This window comes from Anolis carolinensis, unplaced genomic scaffold (genome assembly GCF_035594765.1).
Source record: "Anolis carolinensis isolate JA03-04 unplaced genomic scaffold, rAnoCar3.1.pri scaffold_9, whole genome shotgun sequence".
NCBI lineage: Eukaryota > Metazoa > Chordata > Lepidosauria > Squamata > Dactyloidae > Anolis > Anolis carolinensis.
Genome location: NW_026943820.1, coordinates 27,265,292 through 27,289,200, shown reverse-complemented (window position 1 = coordinate 27,289,200; position 23,909 = coordinate 27,265,292). Strand labels below are relative to the sequence as shown.

At 43.0% G+C, this 23,909-nt stretch overlaps 1 protein-coding gene across 1 annotated transcript; it reads left to right on the top strand.

Moving 5' to 3' along the window:
- The first annotated feature begins 7,708 nt into the window (after positions 1–7,708).
- Positions 7,709–23,437, top strand: LOC100564096 (11-beta-hydroxysteroid dehydrogenase type 2). Its single transcript, XM_062961541.1, has 5 exons — positions 7,709–8,074; positions 18,084–18,296; positions 19,621–19,806; positions 19,895–20,032; positions 22,717–23,437. Exons 1-5 carry the CDS (start codon positions 7,882–7,884, stop codon positions 23,067–23,069), a joined length of 1,083 nt encoding a protein of 360 aa, XP_062817611.1. The 5' UTR covers positions 7,709–7,881; the 3' UTR covers positions 23,070–23,437.
- Positions 23,438–23,909: the final 472 nt, after the last annotated feature.

The following is a 23,909-nucleotide window of genomic DNA, read 5'->3' as shown; positions in this document are numbered from 1 at the left end:
GATTGCCTGCTTTTCTTCCTTCCTTCTTTTGAGCCCCTTTAAGAAGTGCTTTCCCTTTGAATCAGCCTGGTTTTTCCCTGCAAACAACACTCGGACGCCGAAGCCGCCTTTGTTTCGTGACCCGCGAGAAGCAAACCCGGCGGAACGGGAAGCCTGGGCTGCTTCGTGGGCGCCTGGTCTCTTTTTGGGGGGGTGGAGTGTCCCAGGACACCCCCCCCCCCCTCTATTCCTCTCTCAAGGGCTTCCTTAGGGAAGGAAGAAAGGAAAGAAGCCCCCACCTTTTCCCGTTACGCAGGTGCCGCAGGTAAGCACACCTGTGCGCACCTGGCGGCCACGTGACCAGGAGCCAAGACAGGTGGATTCCTGCGCACACCGAGAAGGAAGGACTCTTGGAAAGGGTCCCCTGAGGCCATCCAGACCGACCCCCTTAGTATTATTGTTATTCCACTATGATGTTTGTTCCTGGGTTAGAAATGTGTCACGCTCACTTCAAACGACCAGCATGAACGCAGATCAAAGACAGCTGCTATCAAAACCAATCTTTATTGAAGAACACACGACTTGGAAAAAGTCGAGAATGACATAATGTTTACATACAAGCAATTTTATCACCTTGGTTGCAACGTAACATCACACGTAAATATCATCACCAAACCCCACCCCCTGTATCACATTTCTACTATTCCCACACAAACTACTCATTATAATTGTTATGATTTTCACCCCCAAGTTCCCATGCTCTGCTGCCAGGTGTTTTCATGAGACATTCAGGAGTGTTGATGTTATGGCTCCAATTCCAGGGCTTGCAAATTCAGCCCTGGGAATTGGTCCCATGACACAATGTCATTTCTTAATTGGTTCAATATTATATTATAATTATACTAGCTTTGCCCGGCCACGCATTGCTGTGGCTTATGGGAATCCTTTGTTGGCCAGGTGGAATAGCAGTGAATAGCCTTGCAGTCTCAAAGCCTGGCCGTTTTCTGGAGTAGCTGGAGCTTTTTGTTGTATGAACGCAGAGGCATGGATGAGGGGTTGTGCTGCCAAGTTTAGTGTTTCTGGGATATGTAGTTTTGTTGTTTTGTCCTAGGCCGAAATTTCATTACTCTTTTATATATATAGATTAAATTATATTAGATCTATATATATAAAAGAGTGATAGCATCACGGCGACCCACAAAGCAACAAAACTACAGGCCCCCCAACCTCGAAATTTGACAACACAACCCATCATCCACGCCTCTAGGTTGATACAACAAAAAGAAAAGAAAAATAAAGTCCTAATTACAGAGAGAGGAATAATTGCTTTTATCCAATTGCTGCCAGTTAGAAGGCTACGCTCCTCCAACTTGGTCTCCTAGCAACCCAATAAAAAATAATAAAAAACACTAAAAAATAATTTAAGACACTAAAAATTAATACAATACAATAATAAAATATAATAAATAAAAAGATAACTTACAATAAAATTAATTAAAAAAATACAAATAACGTCAAATACAAATTACACAACAATTTTTAACCAATACCACCACCACTTTGCCACAGCAACGCGTGGCCGGGCACAGCTAGTATTATTATATATTATTACTAGCTGTGCCCTGCCACGCGTTGCTGTGGCTCATAGGAATTGCACTGAATAGCTCCGGTTTTGGGTTTTTTTTAGGCCCTGTGGAGGTTCGTGACGTGATATTTTGTGGTTTCAACCTCGAGGCGTGGATGATGGATTGTGTTGTGAAATTTCAAGGTTGGGGGGTGTTTAGTTTTGTTGTTTTGCTCGGTGCCAGGATTCCATCACTCTTTTATATATAGATAGATAGATAATTACACTATGTAACACCATGTGGTTTGTTGCTGGGTTATCAATGTTATTTCCTCATTGGTTCTATATTACGTATTATTATTACACTATGTAATGATATAATTGTTGTACCTGGGTTATTTATGTCATTCCCTAGTTTGTTCTATATTATATCATATTATTGTATGACACAGCAAACAAGATAGATATGCTGGATTTCGTATCACAAAATCACAAGTTGAACACTTCCCAAGTGTCTAGGACTGTGTGATGTATTTTCGGATGATGTGCGCAGATCCCGGTAGGGTGGCCTTTTGCGGTTGGCAGATCGTGATTTTGTCAATGTCTATTGTTTCCAAATGCCGGCTGAGATCTTTTGGCACAGCACCCAGTGAGCCCATCACCACCGGGACCACCTGCACTGGTTTCTGCCAGAGTCTTTGAAGTTCAATCTTGAGGTCCTGATAGCGGCTGAGTTTTTCCTGTTGTTTTCCGTCAATGCGACTGTCACCTGGGATGGCGACATCAATGATCCAAACCTTTTTCTTTTCCACAACTGTGATGTCTGGTGTGTTGTGTTCCAGAACTTTGTCAGTCTGGATCCGGAAGTCCCACAGTATCTTTGCGTGCTCATTTTCCAATACTTTTGCAGGTTTGTGATCCCACCAGTTCTTTACTGCTGGGAGGTGGTACTTGAGGCATAAGTTCCAGTGAACCATTTGGGCCACATAGTTGTGCCTCTGTTTGTAGTCTGTCTGTGCAATTTTCTTACAGCAGCTGAGGATATGATCCATGCTTTCGTCAGCTTCCTTGCAGAGTCTGCATTTTGGGTCATCAGCTGATTTTTCGATCTTGGCCTGAATTGCCTTTGTCCTGATGTCTTGCTCCTGGGCGGCAAGGATCAGGCCTTCTGTCTCCTTCTTCAGGGTCCCATTCATGAGCCAGAGCCAGGTCTTCTCCTTATCAGCTTTTCCTTCAATTTTGTCAAGGAAATTTCCATGCAATGTTTTGTTGTGCCAGCTGTCAGCTCTAGTTTGTAGTGCGGTTTTCTTGTACTGGTTTTTTTGTCTGCTGTGCTTTGAGGAGTTTCTGATTTTTGACTTCAATCAAAGCAGGTTCTTCACTTTGCTTTACCTATTCTGCCAGGGCATGTTCTTCTTCTTTGACTGCTTGTTGGCGTAATGGACTAAGTGACTTGAAGGTTGGGTTGCTGACCTGAAAGCTGCCAGGTTCGAATCCCACCCGGGGAAAGTGCGGATGAGCTCCCTCTATCAGCTCCAGCTCCATGCGGGGACATGAGGGAAGCCTCCCACAAGGATGGTTAAAACATCAAAACATCAGGGCGTCCCCTGGGCAACGTCCTTGCAGACAGCCAATTCTCTCACTCCAGGAGCAACTCAAGTTGCTCCTCTTGTGTTATCAATGTCATTTCCTGGTTGGTTCTATCATTTAGAGAAACTTGGGGAAAATGCCTTAAACTGCAAACACTTTGTCCTTGCAAGAGGGACATCCTGCACATTTTGCACCAGTTTATCAATGAATCATGGAGTCTCCAGCAATTCAGTGAGAACAACGAATTTCTGGAGGACAACGATTTACAAAGTCAGGATTAAACACAATTAAACAGCCAGGAAGGAACACTTTCAAACCAGGAGCAGAATTGGTTTTTTTTTATTATTATTATTTTGTGACCTAGTGTTATCATCATCATCACTGCAGAGTAGATTGCGACTGCCCTCATTCTTTGTGAGTTTGGTTTAGTTTAATCCGGTTTCACTCTGCCCGATCCATTCTGAATGGCACCTTTCTCTGCTTCGGGGCTTTATTTCTTTTCTTTTTATGTGTGTATGTGTGTTTTTTTGCCCCCAAATGGTGTTCAGCCAGGCCTGGCGATCGTTATCTGGGCCACATTAATGGCTAATCCCAAAACAGAGAGAGATACTATCAGGAGGAGGGAGGAGGAGAAAGAGGAGAAAGAGGAGGGGGAGAGCCTCTCTCTCTCCCCTTCCCTTGGTGGGCATTGACCTTGAGTTTGGGAGTTGTAGTTCACCTACATCCAGAGAGCAATGTGGACTCAAACAGTGATGGATCTGGACCAAACTTGGCACCAATACTCAATATGCAAAAATGTGAACACTGGTGGAGTTTGGGGAAAATAGACCTTTCCATTTGGGAGTTGTAGTTGCTGGGATTTATAGTTCACCTACAATCAAAGAGCACCCTGAACCCCACCAATGATAGAATTAGGCCTAAGGAGGAGATCTTCAGCATTCTCTGCCAAAAGGGGTTTCTAAAAACATCAGAAATAGGTGTTTTCTGATAGTCTTTGGCGACCCCCTCTTACACCCCTACGTGACCCCCAAAGAGTCCTGACCCCCAGATTGAGAAACTCTGACCTACTGGAGGGCCGAAGTATTGCCCATGCCTGATATGGGCCGGGCTGTGGCGCAGACGGGGAGAGCAATGAATCACTGACCAGGAGGTCATAAGTTCGAGGCCCGCTCGGAGCTATGTTGTTCGTCTTTGTCCCTAGTGTTAAAAAGCATTGAATGTTTGCCTATGCCTAATATGTGTAATGTGATCCGCCCCGAGTCCCCTTCGGGGTGAGAAGGGCGGAATATAAATGATGTGAATAAATAAATAAATAAATAAAATGAGGTCATGAGTTCGAGGCCAGCTCATGGAGGGGTGAGCATCCGTCAATTAAAAAATAAAAAATAGCCCCTGCTCGTTACTGACCTAGCAACCCGAAAGATAGTTGCATCTATCAAGTAGGAAATAAGGTACCACTTATAAAGCGGGGAAGCTAATTTAACTAATTCACGACATTGGAATGAGGAAGTGCCGTCACAGTGGATGATGAAGCAGCTGCTCCCCCCTGTGGCCAGAATCGAACATCCCCGGTTAAATTGCCTCTGCGTCTGTCTGTCTCTGTCTCGGTTCTATGTGTTGATGGGCATTGAATGTTTGCCCTATATGTATATAATGTGATCCTCCCTGAGTCCCCTTCGGGGGTGAGAAGGGTGGAATATAAATACTGCAAATAAATAAATAAATAAATAAATCTCAAAATATATGCCCACTATATATATTCAACACCCCTGCAGATATATATTCATACCCCCGCACGGAGAGAGAGGCAGGTTATATATACACCAATAGAATAAAAATAAAGATAATTAAAAGTTATAAAAGTTAATTAAAAGTTCAAGGTGCTCTTTGATTGTAGGTGAACTATAAATCCCAGCAACTACAACTCCCAAATGTCAAGGTCTCTTTTTCCCTAACTCTACCAGTGTTCACATTAAAGTTGGAAAGAAGAAAAAGGAAGCAAGGAAGAAGGGAGGAAGGAAGGAAGGAAGGAAGGAAGGAAGGAAGGAAGGAAGGAAGGAAAGAAGGAAGGAAAGCTAAAAGACTCAAGGAAATGTGAAGGAAGGAAGGAAGGAAGGAAGGAGGAAGGAAGGAAAAGAGGGAGAGTAGAAGGGAGGAAGGTAAGGAAGGGAAGGGAAGAAGAAAAAAAGGAAGCAACGAAGAGAAGCGGAAAGGAAGGAGTAAGGAAGGAAGGAAAGAAAAAGGAAGCAAGGAAGGAGAAGGAGAAGGAAAGAAGGAAGGAAATGGGAAGGACGGAAGGGAGGGAGGGAGGAAGGAAGGAAGGAAGGAAGGAAGGAAGGAAGGAAGGAGAAGGAGAAGGAGAAGGAAAGAAGGAAGGAAATGGGAAGGACAGAAGGGAGGGAGGGAGGGAGGGAGGGAGGAAGGAGAAGGGAGTAAGGCATGGAAGGAAAGCTGGAAGGAGACAGAAGGGAAGAAAAAAGGAAGCAAGGAAAGGGAAGGAGAAGGAGAAGGAAGGTAGTAAAATGGAAAAAGAGATGGAAAGAAAGAAAGAAAGAAAGAAAGAAAGAAAGAAAGAAAGAAAAAGAAAGAAAGAAAGAAAGAAAGAAAGAAAGAAAGAAAGAAAGAAGAAAGGAAAGAAAGAAGGAAGGAAGAAAAGAAGAAAGGAAAGAAAGAAGGAAGGAAGGAAAAAATTAAGAAATTAGGAAGGAAGGAAGGAAGGAAGAAAGGAAAGAAAGAAAGAAGGAAGGAAGAAATTAAGAAATTAGGAAGGAAGAAAGGAAGGAAGGAAGGAAGGAAGGAAGAAATTAAGAAAGAAGGAAGGAAGGAAAGAAGAAAGAAAAGAAAGAAGGAAAGAAGAAAGGAAAGAAAGAAGGAAAGAAGGAAGGAAAGAAGAAAAGAAAGAAAGAAAAAAGGAAGGAAAGAAGAAAGGAAAGAAGGAAAGAAGAAAGAAATTAAGAAAGAAGGAAGGAAGGAAGGAAGGAAAGAAAGAAAGAAAGAAAGAAAGAAAGAAAGAAGGAAAGAAAGAAGGAAGGAAGAAATTAAGAAGGAAGGAAGGAAGGAAGGAAGGAAGGAAAGAAGGAAGGAAGGAAAGAAAGAAAGAAAGAAGGAAGGAAGGAAGGAAAGAAGGAAGGAAGAAAAGAAGAAAGGAAAGAAAGAAGGAAGGAAGGAAGGAAAAAATTAAGAAATTAGGAAGGAAGGAAGGAAGGAAGGAAGGAAGGAAGGAAGGAAGGAAGGAAAGAAGAAAGGAAAGAAAGAAGGAAGGAAGAAATTAAGAAATTAGGAAGGAAGGAAGGAAGGAAGGAAGGAAGGAAGAAAGGAAAGAAAGAAGGAAGGAAGAAATTAAGAAATTAGGAAGGAAGAAAGGAAGGAAGGAAAGAAGAAAGGAAAGAAGGAAAGAAGGAAGAAATTAAGAAATTAAGAAAGAAGGAAGGAAGGAAAGAAGAAAGAAAAGAAAGAAGGAAAGAAGAAAGGAAAGAAAGAAGGAAAGAAGGAAGGAAAGAAGAAAAGAAAGAAAGAAGGAAGGAAGGAAAGAAGAAAGGAAAGAAGGAAAGAAATTAAGAAAGAAGGAAGGAAGGAAAGAAGAAAGAAAAGAAGGAAGGAAAGAAGGAAGGAAGGAAGGAAGGAAGGAAGGAAGGAAGGAAGGAAGGAAGGAAGGAAAGAAAGAAAGAAAGAAGGAAGGAAGAAATTAAGAAGGAAGGAAGGAAAGAAGGAAGGAAAGAAAGAAAGAAAGAAAGAAGAAAGGAAAGAAAGAAGGAAGGAAGAAAAGAAGAAAGGAAAGAAAGAAGGAAGGAAGGAAGGAAAAAAATTAAGAAATTAGGAAGGAAGGAAGGAAGGAAGGAAGGAAGGAAGGAAGGAAGGAAGGAAGGAAGGAAGGAAGGAAGGAAGGAAGGAAGGAGAAATTAAGAAAGAAGGAAGGAAGGAAGGAAGGAAGGAAGGAAGAAAAGAAGAAAAGAAAGAAGGAAGGAAGGAAGGAAGGAAGGAAGGAAGGAAGGAAGGAAGGAAGGAAGGAAGAGAGAAATTAAGAAAGAAGGAAGGAAGGAAGGAAGGAAGGAAGGAAGGAAGGAGAAATTAAGAAAGAAGGAAGGAAGGAAGGAAGGAAGAAAAGAAGAAAGGAAAGAAATTAGGAAGGAAGGAAGGAAGGAAGGAAGGAAGGAAGGAGAAATTAAGAAAGAAGGAAGGAAGGAAGGAAGGAAGGAAGAAAAGAAGAAAGGAAAGAAAGAAGGAAGGAAGGAAGGAAGGAAGGAAGGAAGGAAGGAAGGAAGGAAGGAGAAATTAAGAAAGAAGGAAGGAAGGAAGGAAGGAAGGAAAGAAAGAAAGAAGGAAAGAAGGAAGGAAGGAAGAAAAGAAGAAAGGAAAGAAAGAAGGAAGGAAGGAAGGAAAAAATTAAGAAATTAGGAAGGAAGGAAGGAAGGAAGGAAGGAAGAAGAAATTAAGAAAGAAGGAAGGAAGGAAGGAAGGAAGGAAGGAAGGAAGGAAGGAAGGAAGGAAGGAAGGAAGAAATTAAGAAATTCGGAAGGAGGGAGGGAGGGGGTGAGGCGTGGAGAGCGGGTGTGTGGGGCAGGTGATGGCGGGGCGTGGCGTGTCCCTGCGTGGGGGGCCCCTGCCCGCCCCTCGGCCCCTCCCTTTGTCCCTTCCTTCCTCCCGTGGATAAGAAGCCGGGCGTCGGGGCGGCGGATGCAGAGGCGCGCCTGGCTGCCCTCGCGGAGCCCCAGCCTGCCCGCCTGCCTTCCTGCCCGCCCGGTTCCGACATGGAGGGCTGCTCGTCCTCCTCCTCCTCGGGGTGGGCTGCCTTCCTGGGCTGGGGCTGGCTGTGGGGCTGGGCGGCGGGGGCGCCGGCGGTGCTGCTCCTCCTCCTGCCCTTCTTCTTCTTCTTCTTCTTCTCCTCCTCCTGGCGACGGCCCCCCGCGCCCCCCGCCCACGGAAGGGCCGTCTTCCTCACCGGTGAGTACAGGGCTGGGGCCCCGGATGGATGGCCTCGGAGGGACCCCTGCACATCCACTCCCACCATCCCTAACAGCCCCAGGACCCCTCAAGTCCCTTCCAACCCTCTGCATCTCATAATAAATAATAATAATCATAATGATAATGGCAATAATAATAATAATAAGCAATAATGAATAATAGTACAATAGGAATGCCATCTTCCTACCTGGCAGATGGGGTCGGACTGTATGACCTTTAGGATCCCTTCCAACTCTTTGCATCTAATAATAATAATAATAATAATAATAATAATAATAGGCAATGATGAATAATAGTACAATACGAATTCCATCAAGAGGTCGGACCGGATGACTTTTAGGATCCCTTCCAACTCTATGCGTCCAATAATAATAATAATAATAATAATATACTTATTATATAATACTATGTGACAATGATGGATAATACTACAATAGGAATTCCATCTTCCTGCCTGGCAGAAGAAGTCAGACTGTATGACCTTTAGGATCCCTTCCAACTCTTTGCATCTAATAATAATAATAATAATAATAATAATAATAATAATAGGCAATGATGAATAATAGTACAATAGGAATTCCATCTTCCTACCTGGCAGATGGGGTCGGACTGTATGACCTTTAGGATCCCTTCCAACTCTTTGCATCTAATAATAATAATAATAATAATAATAATAGGCAATGATGAATAATAGTACAATACGAATTCCATCAAGAGGTCGGACCGGATGACCTTTAGGATCCCTTCCAACTCTATGCGTCCAATAATAATAATAATAATATAATTATTATATAATACTATGTGACAATGATGGATAATACTACAATAGGAATTCCATCTTCCTACCTGGCAGAAGGGGTCGGACTGTATGACCTTTAGGATCCCTTCCAACTCTATGCATCTAATAATAACAGATAATTATATAATTATATAATCATAATAATAATATAATATTATTATTATATAATAACAATATGTGATAATGGTGGGTAATAGTACAATAGGCAGTACAGCAGGCTGGCCCTCTGTCAGGAAAGATCAGGAGTCACTCTGTCAGAAGGGGGTCCGGCTGGATGACCCCTTAAAGTCCCTCCAAATCTATGAGTCTAATAATAATGAATAATAATTGATAGGAATTCCTGTGTAGCAAAAAAGGCGTCCGACTAGATGACCTTTAGGGTCCTCCCCAACTCTATGCATATAATAATAATAATAATAATAATAATAATAATAATAATAATAAACAATACATAATAATGATGGATAATAGTACAATATGAAGTCCACCCCCCTGCCTGGCAAAAAAGCGGTCCGACTGGATGACCTTTAGGATCCCTTCTAACTCTATTGAGAATAATAATAAATAATAATGGATAAGACGATAATAGTAATTCAGTCTTCCTACCTGGCAAAAAAGGGGCCCAACTGGATGATCTTTAGGGTCACTTCCAACTCTATGCATTTAATAATAATAATAATAATAATAATAATAATAATAATAATAATAATAATAATAGATAATTATGGATAATACTATAATAGAAAATTCATCTTCTTGCCTGATAGGACAGGGTCCAACTGGATGACTATTTAAGGTTTTTTCCAAATCTATGAGTCAAAAAATAATAAATATTATCTAATAGGAATTCCATCTTCCTGCCTGGCAAAAAAAAAAAAAAGAGAGAGAGAGAGAGAGAGAGAGAGAGAGAGAGAGAGAGAGAGAGAGATCAGACTGGATGACCTTTAGGATCCCTTCTAACTCTATTGATAACTCTAATGGATAAAACTATAATAGGAATTCCATTTTCTGCCTGGCAAAACAGGGTTGGGCTGGATGACCTTTAGGGTCCCCTCAACTATGAATCCAACAATAATAATAGACAATTCTATAATAATACAATAGGGATTTCTTCTTCTTGCCTGGCAGAAGGGGCCGGACTGGATGACCTTTGGGGTCCCAACTCTATTGAGAATAATGATGATGATAATAATAATAATAATGAATATAATAATTCATTGGGCCCGGGCTGTGGCGCAGGCAGGAGAGCAAGCCAGCTGCAACCAGCTGCAATGAATCACTCTGACCAGGAGGTCATGAGTTCGAGGCCCGCTCGGAGCCTATGTTTGTCTTGTCTTTGTTCTATGTTAAAAGGCATTGAATGTTTGCCTATATGTGTAATGTGATCCGCCCTGAGTCCCCTTCGGGGTGAGAAAGAAGGGAGGAATATAAATGCTGTAAATAAATAAATAAATAAATAAATAACTAATAATAATAATAGGAATTCCATCTTCCTGTCTGGCAAAAAAAGGTCAGACTGGATGACCTTTAAAGTCCCTTCCAACTCTATGAGACAACAACAACAACAACAATAATAATAATTTAGACATTAACAAAATCACGATCTGCCAACTGCAAAAGGCCACCCTACTGGGATCTGCGCGCATCATTTGAAAATACATCACACAGTCCTAGACACTTGGGAAGTGTTCAGCTTGTGATTTTGTGATACGAAATCCAGCATATCTATCTTGTTTGCTGTGTCATAAAATAATAATAATAATAATAATAATAATAATAATAATAATAATAATAATAGATAATTCTATAATAATACATGATAATGATGGATAGTAATATATAGGAATCCCATCTACCTGCCTGGCCAAAAAGGGTCAGACTGGATGACCTTCAGGGACCCTTCCGACTGCAATTGGAATACAGACTGTTTGGAGTCCGGCGGAGTCTCCTTCCTTCTATAGAGATTATGATGATGATGATCATGATCATGATGATAATAATAATAATAATAATATAATAAAATACATTACACAGTCCTAGACACTTGGGAAGTGTTCGGTTTGTGATTTTGTGATACAAAATCCAGCATATCTATCCTGTTTGCTGTGTCATAATAATAAAATAATAATAATATTAATAATAATAGATAATTCTACAATAATACATGATAATGATGGGTAGTAATACATAGGGATTCCATCTTCCTTCTATAATAATACATGATAATGATGGATAATAATATATAGGAATTCCATCTTCTTGCTTGGCCAAAAAAAGGGTCAGACTGGATGACTTTCAGGGACCCTTCCGACTGTAATTGGGATACAGACTGTTTGGAGTCCGGTGGAGTCTCCTTCCTTCTATCTATATATATAAAAGAGTGATGGCATCACGGCGACCCACAAAACAACAAAACTACAGGCCCTCCAACCTCAAAATTTGACAACACAACCCATCATCCACGCCTCTAGGTTGATACAACAAAAAGAAAAGAAAAATGAAGTCCTAATTAGAGAGAGAGGAATAATTGCTTTTATCCAATTGCTGCCAGTTAGAAGGCTAAGTTCCGCCCACTTGGTCTCCTAGCAACCCAATAAAAAATAATAAAAAACACTAAAAAAATTAATACAATAAAATACTATAATAACAGAAAATAACTAAAAATAATACAAGAAAATAATAAAATATAATAAATAAAAATATAACTTACAATAAAATTAATTTAAAAAAATGCAAATAAAGTCAAATAAAAATTACACAACAATTTTTAACCAATACCACCACCATTTTGCCACAGCAACGCGTGGCCGGGCACGGCTAGTAGAGATTATGATGATGATGATCATGATGATGATAATAATAATATAATAAAATACATTACACAGTCCTAGACACTTGGGAAGAGTTCGGCTTGTGATTTTGTGATACAAAATCCAGCATATCTATCTTATTTGCTGTGTCATAATAATAATAATAATGAATATAATACTAATAGGAATTCCATCTTCCTGCCTAGCAGAAGGTGGGCCGACTAGATGTCCTTTAGAGTCCCAACTCTATGATATTCATTAGACTCATAGATTAGGGCAGGCATGGGTGAACTTTGGCCCTCCAGGTATTTTGGACTCCAACTCCCACAATTCCTAACAGCCTACCGGCTGTTAGGAATTGTGGGAGTTGGAGTCCAAAATACCTGGAGGGAGGGCTGCCTGGCTGCCCATTGCCATGCCCGAGAAGTGGGGCAAGGGCTGCCCAAACGGTCCTTGCTCCGCTCTTCTGCATTCCAGGAAACGCTGGCATCACATCAGAACAGGTCCTGAATGTTCCCTCTCCAGCACTGCCCTCTCTCTCCCCCTTTCAATCAAGCACAATTTGTGGCTGATGGATGGCACGGCTTCCATTTATCGCAGCTGTGGCTGCAGGAGGATTGATGTCCCTGCGCCCCTGAACGGATTTCAGGGCCACATCCTGACACAAAGAGAGAGCGATGGGCTCTTTTCGGGGCCGGAACATGTGTTCTTGCAACAATGTTCTGATCTCCGCCGGGAAGTTCATTGCGGAGGGTCAGGGTTATTGGCTCTCCCTGCAATGTTCCCTTTGGCTCTGCCTTGGTGATGAAATAAATAAATAAATAAATAAATAAATAATAATAAGGCCTCTTGCAAGTAAAACAAGCAGTCAAAGAAGAAGAACATGCCCTGGCAGAATATGTAAAGCAAAGTGATGAACCTTCTTTGATTGAAGTCAAAAATCAGAAACTCCTCAAAACACAGCAGACAAAAAACCAGTACAAGAAAACCACACTACAAATTAGAGCTGACAGCTGGCACAACAAAACATTGCATGGAAAGTTCCTTGACAAAATTGAAGGAAAAGCTGATAAGGAGAAGACCTGGCTCTGGCTCACGAATGGGACCCTGAAGAAGGAGACAGAAGGCCTGATCCTTGCCGCCCAGGAGCAAGACATCAGGACAAAGGCAATTAATAATAATAATAATAATAATAATAATAATAATAGAAGACCTGGCTCTGGCTCACGAATGGGACCCTGAAGAAGGAGACAGAAGGCCTGATCCTTGCCGCCCAGGAGCAAGACATCAGGACAAAGGCAATTAATAATAATAATAATAATAATAATAATAATAATAATAATAATAATAGAAGACCTGGCTCTGGCTCACGAATGGGACCCTGAAGAAGGAGACAGAAGGCCTGATCCTTGCCGCCCAGGAGCAAGACATCAGGACAAAGGCAATTAATAATAATAATAATAATAATAATAATAATAATAATAATAGAAGACCTGGCTCTGGCTCACGAATGGGACCCTGAAGAAGGAGACAGAAGGCCTGATCCTTGCCGCCCAGGAGCAAGACATCAGGACAAAGGCAATTAATAATAATAATAATAATAATAATAATAATAATAATAATAATAGAAGACCTGGCTCTGGCTCACGAATGGGACCCTGAAGAAGGAGACAGAAGGCCTGATCCTTGCCGCCCAGGAGCAAGACATCAGGACAAAGGCAATTAATAATAATAATAATAATAATAATAATAATAATAATAATAGAAGACCTGGCTCTGGCTCACGAATGGGACCCTGAAGAAGGAGACAGAAGGCCTGATCCTTGCCGCCCAGGAGCAAGACATCAGGACAAAGGCAATTAATAATAATAATAACAATAATAATAATAATAATAATAGAAGACCTGGCTCTGGCTCACGAATGGGACCCTGAAGAAGGAGACAGAAGGCCTGATCCTTGCAGCCCAGGAGCAAGACATCAGGACAAAGGCAGTTAAGGCCAAGATCGAAAAATCAGCTGATGACCCAAAATGCAGACTGTGCAAGGAAGTCAACGAAACCATTGATCATATCCTCAGCTGCTGTAAGAAAATCGCACAGACAGACTACAAACAGAGGCACAACTATGTGGCCCAAAAGATTCATTGGAACTTATGCCTCAAGTACCACCTTCCCAGCAGGAAAGAACTGGTGGGATCACAAACCAGTAAAAGTATTGGAAAATGAGCACGCAAAGATACTGTGGGACCTCCGAATCCAGACTGACAAAGTTCTGGAACACAACACACCAGACATCACAGTTGTGGAAAAGAAAAAGGTTTGGATCATTGATATTGCCATCCCAGGTGACAGTTGCATTGACGAATAACAACAGGAAAAACTCAGCCGCTATCAGGACCTCAAGATTGAACTTCAAAGACTTTGGCAGAAACCAGTGCAGGTGGTCCCGGTGGTGATGGGCACACTGGGTGTTGTGCCAAAAGATCTCAGCCGGCATTTGGAAATAATAGACATTGACAAAATTACGATCTGTCAACTGCAAAAGGCCACCCTGCTGGGATCTGTGCGCATCATCCAAAAATACATCACACAGTCCTAGACACTTGGGAAGTGTTCGACTTGTGATTTTGTGATATGAAATCCAGCATATCTATTTTGTTTGCTGTATCATACAATAAAATAATAATAATAAAATAATAATAATAATAATAAGCATGGTCTCCACGCCTTTGACCCTTTTGATTGCCCTCTTCCTTTGGACACCTTCCAGGTGTGTCCGGAATAATAATAATAATAATAATAATAATAATAATAATAATAATAATAATGTTAGGTAAAGGTTTTCCCGACATTAAGTCTAGTTGTGTCCGACTGGGGATTGGTTCTCATCTCCATTTCTAAGCTGAAGAGCCGGCGTTGTCCATAGACACCTCCAAGGTCATGTGGCCGGCATGACTGTGCCTCCGTGCGCCGGTGCCTTCTTCTGGGCTGACAAGGAAACCGGTGTCCCTTTGGCCCAGTTTGCCAGCAAACGGATACCGTAAGGCAGGCATGGGCAAACTTGGGCCCTCCAGGTGTTTTGGACTCTAACTCCCACAATTCCTAACAGCCTACCGGCTGTTAGGAATTGTGGGAGTTGGAGTCCAAAACACCTGGAGGGCCAAAGTTTGCATGCTGCACATGCCTTAGTTGTAGCGCAAGAATATTAAAAACGAAGACCAACATAAACTTACCAATTTTTCGACGGGATGAGTGAGCACCGCATCCAGACTGTGGGCCGAACTTTGGTGCTCCTTCGGGGTCTCCCTGATAAAGCGGGGTATAAATAAATGTAATAATAATAATAATATAATATAATAATATTGAATAAGATTGAACTTCAAAGACTCTGGCAGAAACCAATGCAGGTGGTCCCAGTGGTGATCGGCACACTGGGTGCCGTGCCAAAAGATCTCAGCCGGCATTTGGAAACAATAGACATTGACAAAATCACGATCTGCCAACTGCAAAAGGCCACCCGACTGGGATCTGCACGCATCATCCGAAAATACATCTCACTGGAACTTATGCCTCAAGTACCACCTCCCAGCAGCAAAGAACTGGTGGGATCACAAACCTGCAAAAGTATTGGAAAATGAACATGCAAAGATACTGTGGGACTTCCGAATCCAGACTGACAAAGTTCTGGAACACAACACACCAGACATCACAGTTGTGGAAAAGAAAAAGGTTTGGATCATTGATGTTGCCATCTCAGGTGACAGTCACATTGACGAAAAACAACAGGAAAAACTCAGCCGCTATCAGGACCTCAAGATTGAACTTCAAAGACTCTGGCAGAAACCAGTACAGGTGGTCCCGGTGGTGATGGGCACACTGGGTGCTGTGCCAAAAGATCTCAGCCGGCATTTGGAAACAATAGATATTGACAAAATCACCATCTGCCAACTGCAAAAGGCCACCCTACTGGGATCTGCACACATCATCAGAAAATACATCACACAGTCCTAGACACTTGGGAAGTGTTCGACTTGTGATTTTGCGAAACGAAATCCAGCATGTCTATCTTGTTTGCTGTGCCATACAACGTCGTTGTGTTGATAATAATAATAATAATAATAATAATAATAATAATAATAATAATGGGTTGGAGGGGAGGGGCCAAGTTTGCCCATGCCTGGATCTTATGATATTGCCCTCCACGGAGAGAGATGCACTTCCTCCCGGGCTCTGCCTGTGCTCGGTCCCAACTGTTAATGGTTAATGTGGCCATAAACCCGCAGGGGTTTGTTTGCAATCTCTGGGAAAAAAGAGCTATCAGTTGGGCCATCAGCTGCCCAGAACAGCCTGTACCCAGAGCAGGGTGGAGGGAGGGAGGGAAAGAGGGAGGACAAAAAGAAAAAGGGAAGGCCTGCTTCCTTGTTATATTGTTATGAATACTATTGTGTTTATTTATACCCTGCTTTTCAATACAGTTTTAAAATCTACCCATCCATACCTGGCGCAGGTATGGAAAACTGAAGAAATACCCCAAATGGATTTCTAAAGTGTTGGATAGAATGAATATGAGCCTCCTTACACAAAAATTGGCCCAGGATAGAACACCAATTAATAGAATACAGTAGAGTCTCACTTATCCAATATAAACGGGCCGGCAGAACGTTGGATAAGCAAATAGTAAGTAAGTAAGTAAAGTTTATTTGTATACCGCCCTCTCTCCCGAAAGGGACTCAGGGCGGTTTCCAATATAAAATCAGCATAAAACATTGTACAATAAAACACTGAAAACACTATAAAACGCTATAAGAATTAGAAACGAAAACAAAACATAACAATTGACTAAAACAATCACATAAGCAGAAGGAATATAATCACTCAAATAACATGAATCCGCAAAGAAAGAGGGGAAAAAAAGACCACTGGGATGGAGGAGAGGATGGCCTGGAGGGACCACTAGAACTAAAATGCAATTTGATGTTCTAAGATGCTTTGGGGCAGAGGAATAAAGTGCAGTGTTTCAAGTCAAAGAGGTGGCCTGTGCGACTACTATAGCTATGGGCTCGGTTATCCAAAGGCGCAGCGGAAGAGCCAGGTTTTAAGCAGCTTTTTGAAGGAATATGTTGGATAATAAAGAGAGATTAAGGAAACGTCTATTAAACATCAAGTTAGGTTATGATTTTACAAATTAAGCACCAAAACATCATGTTATACAACAAATTTGACAGAAAAAGTAGTTCAATACGCAGTAATGTTATGTTGTAATTACTGTATTTACAAATTTAGCACCAAAATATCACGATATATTGAAAACATTGACTACAAAAATGTCTTGGATTATCCAGAGGCTTGGATAAGCGAGGCTTGGATTAGTGAGACTCTACTGTAATAATAAACTTCAAAAACTCTGGCAGAAACCAGTACAGGTGGTCCCGGTGGTGATGGGCACACTGGGTGCCGTGCCAAAAGATCTCAGCCGGCATTTGGAAACAATAGACATTGACAAAATTACGATTTGCCAGCTGCAAAAGGCCACCCTGCTGGGATCTGCACGCATCATCCAAAAATACATCACACAGTTCTAGACACTTGGGAAGTGTTGGACTTGTGATTCTGTGATACGAAATCCAGCATATGTGTCTTGTTTGCTGTGTCATAACAACAACAACAACAACAATAATAATAAACTTCAAAGACTTTGGCAGAAACCAGTACAGGTGGTCCCGGTGGTAATCGGCACATGGGGTGCCGTGCCAAAAGATCTCAGCTGGCATTAGGAAACAATAAACATTGACAAAATTACGATCTGCCAACTGCAAAAGGCCACCCTACTGGGATCTGCACGCATCATCTGAAAATACATCACACAGTCCTAGACACTTGGGAAGTGTTCGACTTGTGATTTTGTGATACGAAATCCAGCATATCTTTGTTTGCTGTGTCATAATTAATAATAATAATAATAATAATAATAATAATAATAATAATACATCACACAGTCCTAGACACTTGGGAAGTGTTCGACTTGTGATTTTGTGAAACGAAATCCAGCATATCTATCTTGTTTGCTGTGTCAAACTAAAATAATAATAATAATAATAATAATAATAATAATAATAATAATAATTCATTTTTCTATCCCACCACCATCTTCCCAAAGGGACTCAGGGCGGTTAACATAGGTCCACTGGACTTTTAGGAAGAACTTCCTGAAGCACATACCTGGGCAGGTTGACAGAAGCTGTTTGTAGAGCCGCCCTTCCTGCGAGATAAGCCGGTGTTTGGCTTCCCTTTGGCCTGGATGGCAAGGATGTCAAGGGCAAGGAGGGATGCCAAGGGGTCTCCACTCACTCTCTTCCTTGTTTTGTCTCCCTCTCTCCAGGCTGCGACTCTGGCTTTGGCAAGGCAGCCGCCCGGCACCTGGACTCGCTGGGCCTGCGGGTCTTTGCCACGGTGATGGACTTGCAAGGCCCGGGCGCCGAGGAGCTGCGCCACTCCTGCTCCCCACGGCTGACCCTCCTGCAGATGGACCTCACCCAGGAAGAGGACATCCAGTGGGCCGTGGGCTTCGTCCGGGCACAGACAGCTGGCACCGGTTATTATTATTATTATTATTATTATTATTATTATTATTATTATTATTATTATTATTATTATTATTGTATGGCACAGCAAACAAGATAGGCATGCTGGATTTCGTTTCACACAATCACAAGTCAAACACTTCCCAAGTGTCTAGGACTGTGTGATGTACTTTTGGATGATGCGTGCAGATCCCAGTAGGGTGGCCTTTTGCAGTTGGCAGATCGTAATTTTGTCAATGCCTATTGTTTCCAAATGCCGGCTGAGATCTTGTGGCACAGCACCCAGTGTGCCCATCACCACCGAGACCACCTGCACTGGTTTCTGCCAGAGTCTTTAAACTTCAATCTTGAGGTCCTGATAGCGGCCTTCGGTGGCCTAGGGGATAAAAGCCTTGTGACTTGAAGGTCGGGTTGCTGACCTGAAAGCTGCCAGGTTCGAATCCCACCCGGGAAGAGCGCTGATGAGCTCCCTCTATCAGTTCTAGCTCTATGCGGGGACATGAGAGAAGCCTCCCACAAGTATGGTAAAAACATCAAAACATCCAGGCGTCCCCTGGGCAACGTCCTTGCAGATGGCCAATTCTCTCACTCCAGAAGCAACTCCGGTTGCTCCTGACATGGAAAAAAAAAAAATAGCGGCTGAATTTTTCCTTTTGTTTTTCATCAATGCGACTGTCACCTGGGATGGCGACATCAATGATCCAAACCTTTTTCTTTTCCACAACTGTGATGTCTGGTGTGTTGTGGTCCAGAACTTTGTCAATCTGGATTCGGAAGTCCCACAGTATCTTTGCGTGCTCATTTTCCAATACTTTTGCAGGTTTGTGATCCCACCAGTTCTTTGCTGCTGGAAGGTGGTACTTGAGGCATAAGTTCCAATGAATCATTTGGGCCACATACTTGTGCCTCTGTTTGTAGTCTGTCTGTGCAATTTTCTTACAGCAGCTGAGGATATGGTCCATGGTTTCATCAGCTTCCTTGCACAGTCTGCACTTTGGGTCATCAGCTGATTTTTCGATCTTGGCCTGAATTGCCTTTGTTCTGATGGCTTGCTCCTGGGCTGCAAGGATCAGGCCTTCTGTCTCCTTCTTCAGTGACCCATTCGTGAGCCAGAGCCAGGTCTTCTCCTTATCAGATTTTCCTTCAATTTTGTCAAGGAACTTTCCATGCAATGTTTTGTTGTGCCAGCTGTCAGCTCTAGTTTGTAGTGCGGTTTTCTTGTACTGGTTTTTTGTCTGCTGTGCTTTGAGGAGTTACAAAGGCTGGATGGCCACCTGTTGGGGGTGCTTTGACTGTGCTTTTCTGCCCCCAAGTGACCCCTCTCCCCTCCATCAGGGTTGTGGGGCCTGGTCAACAACGCCGGCTGGAACGACACCATTGCGGACGCAGAGCTAACACCGCTGGAGCAGTTCCGCTACTGCATGGAGGTCAACTTCTTCGGCACCTTGGCCTTGACCAAGGGCCTCCTGCCGCTGCTGCGTGCCTCGCAGGGGAGGATCGTCACAGTCAGCAGCCCAGCAGGTACGAAGGGTGGGATTGGGAGTGGGGTTTGTGTCCCCCAAAGAGGACCCCATGACCATGGCTCTCCCATCTCCTGTCCTCCTTGCAGGGAGCATGCCCTACCCGTGCCTGGGCAGCTACGGGGCCTCCAAGGCCGCCCTCAGCCTCCTCATGGACACCTTCCGCTGCGAACTGGCCCCCTGGGGGGTCCGCGTCAGCCTCATCTTCCCCGGATACTTCAAGACAGGTAAGCCAAGGCCGGACGGACAAAGCATCCCTCCTTTCAATGAGCCCTGTGACGTCCATGGGACCATTGGAGGTCAACACACAAAGAGGCAGGAGATGGGGAGAGGCTGCAGCACACGCCTTTGCGTGTCAATATAACCTCCGTCTCAGCCGGAAGGGACCGTGAGCCATCCGCCCATGCTGAGGAGCCCCAGCTGCTCTGCTTGAATGGACCCCCCATCTCCCCCCTTTCACCCCAGAGCAGAGGAAGTGTGGTGGAAACTCCTTCTTTGGAGACTTTGGAACAGAGGCCAGATGGCCATCTGTCAGGGGTGCTTTGATGGTCCTTTCCCTGCATGAAGGCAGAAGGGGGTTGGACTAGATGGCCCTTTGGGAACCCTCTCTATAGTCCACAGACCCAATAATGTCTATGCCGCTGGGAGGCCATCTGTCAGGAGGGAGTGGATGGTGCTTTTTCTTTATGGCAAAAAGGGTTTGGACTAGGTGGTCTAGTAGGATTCCATGTTTCTATTTATTATTAATAATAATAATAATAATAATAATAATAATAATAATAATAGGCACAGGCTGGGTGGCCACCTGTTGGGAACTCTAGGATTCCATGTTTCTAATAATAATAATAATAATAATCATCATCATCATCATCATCATCATCACAGGCTAGGTAGCCACCTGTTGGGAACTCTAGGATTCCATGTTTCTATTATTATCATTAATAATAATAATAATAATAATAATAATAATAATAATAAGCACAGGCTGGGGCCCCCAATACATGTAATAACAATAATAATATTAGAGTGAAATAATAAATGTATTATTATTATTATTATTATTAATAATAATAATAGAGTAAAATAATAAACGTAATAATACCAATAGGGGCCCCTGGTGGCTCAGTGTGTTAAAGCACAGAGCTGCTGAACTTGCGGAACAAAAGGTCCCAGGTTCAAATCCCGGGAGCGGAATGAGCGTCCGCAGTTAGCCCCAGTTCCTGCCAACCTAGCAGTTCGAAAACATGCAAATGTGAGTAGATCAATAGGTACCACTCCGGCGGGAAGGTAACGGGGCTCCATGGAGTCATGCCAGTGGCCATATGACCTTTGAGGTGTCTATGGACAATGCCGGCTCTTCGGCTTAGAAATAGAGATGAGCACCAACCCCCAGAGTCAGTCACGACTGGACTTAACGTCAGGGGAAAACCTTTACCTAATAATACCAATAAAAATAGATAAAAATAATAAATGTACCATATATACTTGAGTATAAGCCAGCCAGGACCGTCAGGAGCCTCTGGTGGCCTAGGTGATAAAAGCCTCATGACTTGAAGGTTGGGTTGCTGACCTGAAAGCTGCCAGGTTCGAATCCCACCTGGGGAGAGTGCGGATGAGCTCCCTCTCTCAGCTCCAGCTCCACGCGGGGACATGAGAGAAGCCTCCCACAAGGATGGTAACACATCAAAAACATCAGGGCATCCCCTGGGCAACATCCTTGCAGACGGCCAATTCTCTCACTCCAGAAACGACTCAAGTTGCTCCTGACACGAAAAAAAGAAGTATGTAATGCTATGAGGTTTGTTCTTGGGTTATCAATGTCATTTCCTGGTTGGTTCTGTCATTTAAAATTAGTCTTATACTCGAGTATATACAGTACTCTTTTCTTATCAAACTTTGACTTACTGGATTGCCTGGACGGAGACTGATTTGTGGCGAAAAGGCGTTTCAGGGCTCTAGTGCAACTTTTAGGCTGTTAGGAATTGCGGGAGTTCTCCCATCCAAGTACTAACCAGGCCCGACCCTGCTTAGCTTCCGAGATCAGACGAGATCGGGCGTGTTCAGGGTGGTATGGCCGTAGGCTCAGGGTGGTATGGCCGTGTCAATCAGAATAAAAGAAAATTATTACAAACTAATTTGGAAGTGGTATTTAACACCAAGAAGGTTAAATATTATGAATAAGAATAATAATGAAAAATGCTGGCGAGGGTGCCAGGAAATTGGAACTTACATGCATATGTGGTGGGATTGTAAACATGTAAAAGGTTTTTGGGAATTGGTCATAAGGGAAATAGAAAATATTATAAATATAAAAATTAGAAGGAATCCAGTGGAAATATTACTTTTAATTAAAAAAGAGGATGAGAAAGATAAGAAGGAAAAAAATTTAATAGACATGCTATTAACAGCAGCTAGATTATTAATTGCAAAATATTGGAAAGGAGAAATGAAAATACAAATTAATGAATGGTATAAAGAAGTTTGGCGAATGGCACTGAATGACAAGCTAACATCAAATTTAAAAGTAAAGAAGGGATTATGGAAAAAAAATGATTTTGAAAGTATTTGGAGAAAATTTCTAGAAAAATTATTGGAAAAAGAAGATGGGAATTTACCTCCAAATGAAGAATTGAACTTTTGGTGGGACTACAGAAGAAGAGATGGCTCTGGGGAAGGGGAGCACAGGGGTGAATGTAAATAAAAGAGGGGGAAATGTATAGAATATGTTTATATAATTGTAACTTTTTCTCAATAATAACAATAAAAAATATATAAAAAAAAAAGGAATTGCGGGAGTTGGAGTCCAAAACATCTGGAAGGAAGGCCAAAGTTGGCCCGTGCCTGTTCTAGGGGGATGCAGCCCAATGGGGGCAAGGCTGACACTGCTCTTGTCCTCCTCTTCCTCTTCCAGGCAGCTCCTGCAGCCCTGAATACTGGACCACGCGGAAGCAGGAGCTGCTGTCCAGCCTGGGTCCGGAGCTGCTGGAGGCCTACGGGGAGGAGTATCTGGAGGAGATCAACCGCCAGTTCCTGGCCTTCATGAAGGTGGCGGTGGAGGACCTGAGCGCAGTGGTGGACAGCATCACGGATGGGCTGCTTTCAGCACGGCCGCTGGGCAAGTACTACCCCGGGCGGGGCCTGGGCCTCATGTACTTTATCCACCACTACCTGCCGCCCGCTGCCCGTGACCTCTTCCTCAAGACCTTCTTCATCAACCCCGCCTTGCCCCGAGGGTTGCGGCCCAAGGACCCCCCCAAGCCATGAGACAATCCCTTCTCATTGTTACGTCTTTGTGGCAAAGGCAGCTCCTCCGCATCCTCGTGAAATACCTCCAGGGACTCTGTCCCGTTCACCGACTGACCTTCTCTCTCTCTCGTTGCTATTGCTGCTGTCCACTGATGGAAATGTCTCGGCCACTTCTGCGATGCTGCTGGTCACTCTTTCGCCTCGACACGCTTACTGTCACGCAAGCACACGCACACGCAAACTGCCTCTCCAGAGCCGAGCCAAGGCAGCCGGGCTGCTCCTCATGCTGCTGCTGCTGCTTCCTCAGGGACAAAGAGAGGACTGCGAGTCTAGAGCTTGCAAGTCTCTCCCCAAAGAGCTGAAAATAAATTTTATACAAAACAAAACATTGCGAACTGTTCTTGCCTGGGTCTCTTCCAATTCTCTCATACAGGCTTGGGCCAACTTTGGCCCTCCAGGTGTTTTGGACTTCAACTCCCACAATTCCTAACAGCCGGTAGGCTGTTAGGAATTGTGGGAGTTGAAGTCCAAAACACCTGGAGGGCCAAAGTTGGCCCAAGCCTGCATCTAATGTGCCATCTTGGTGAGGACAGTTTTAGAAGACTCCTTCGCAACACTCCCTTTTTAATGGTTTTTTCCTCCTTATTGGTTTGCCTCTAATTTCTTTCATATAAAAAGTTAATTTGTCCATGTTCTTTATTTCTTCCAATTTTTCCAACCAATATTCAATCTGCGGGATCTGTTCTGTTTTCCACCTTTTTGCTAAGGTTATTCTAGCAGCTGTTGAAATATATGTAAATAATTTGTCATCATTCATCTCCAATTCTAGTGATGTGTCTCCGATTCCTAATAGGTAAA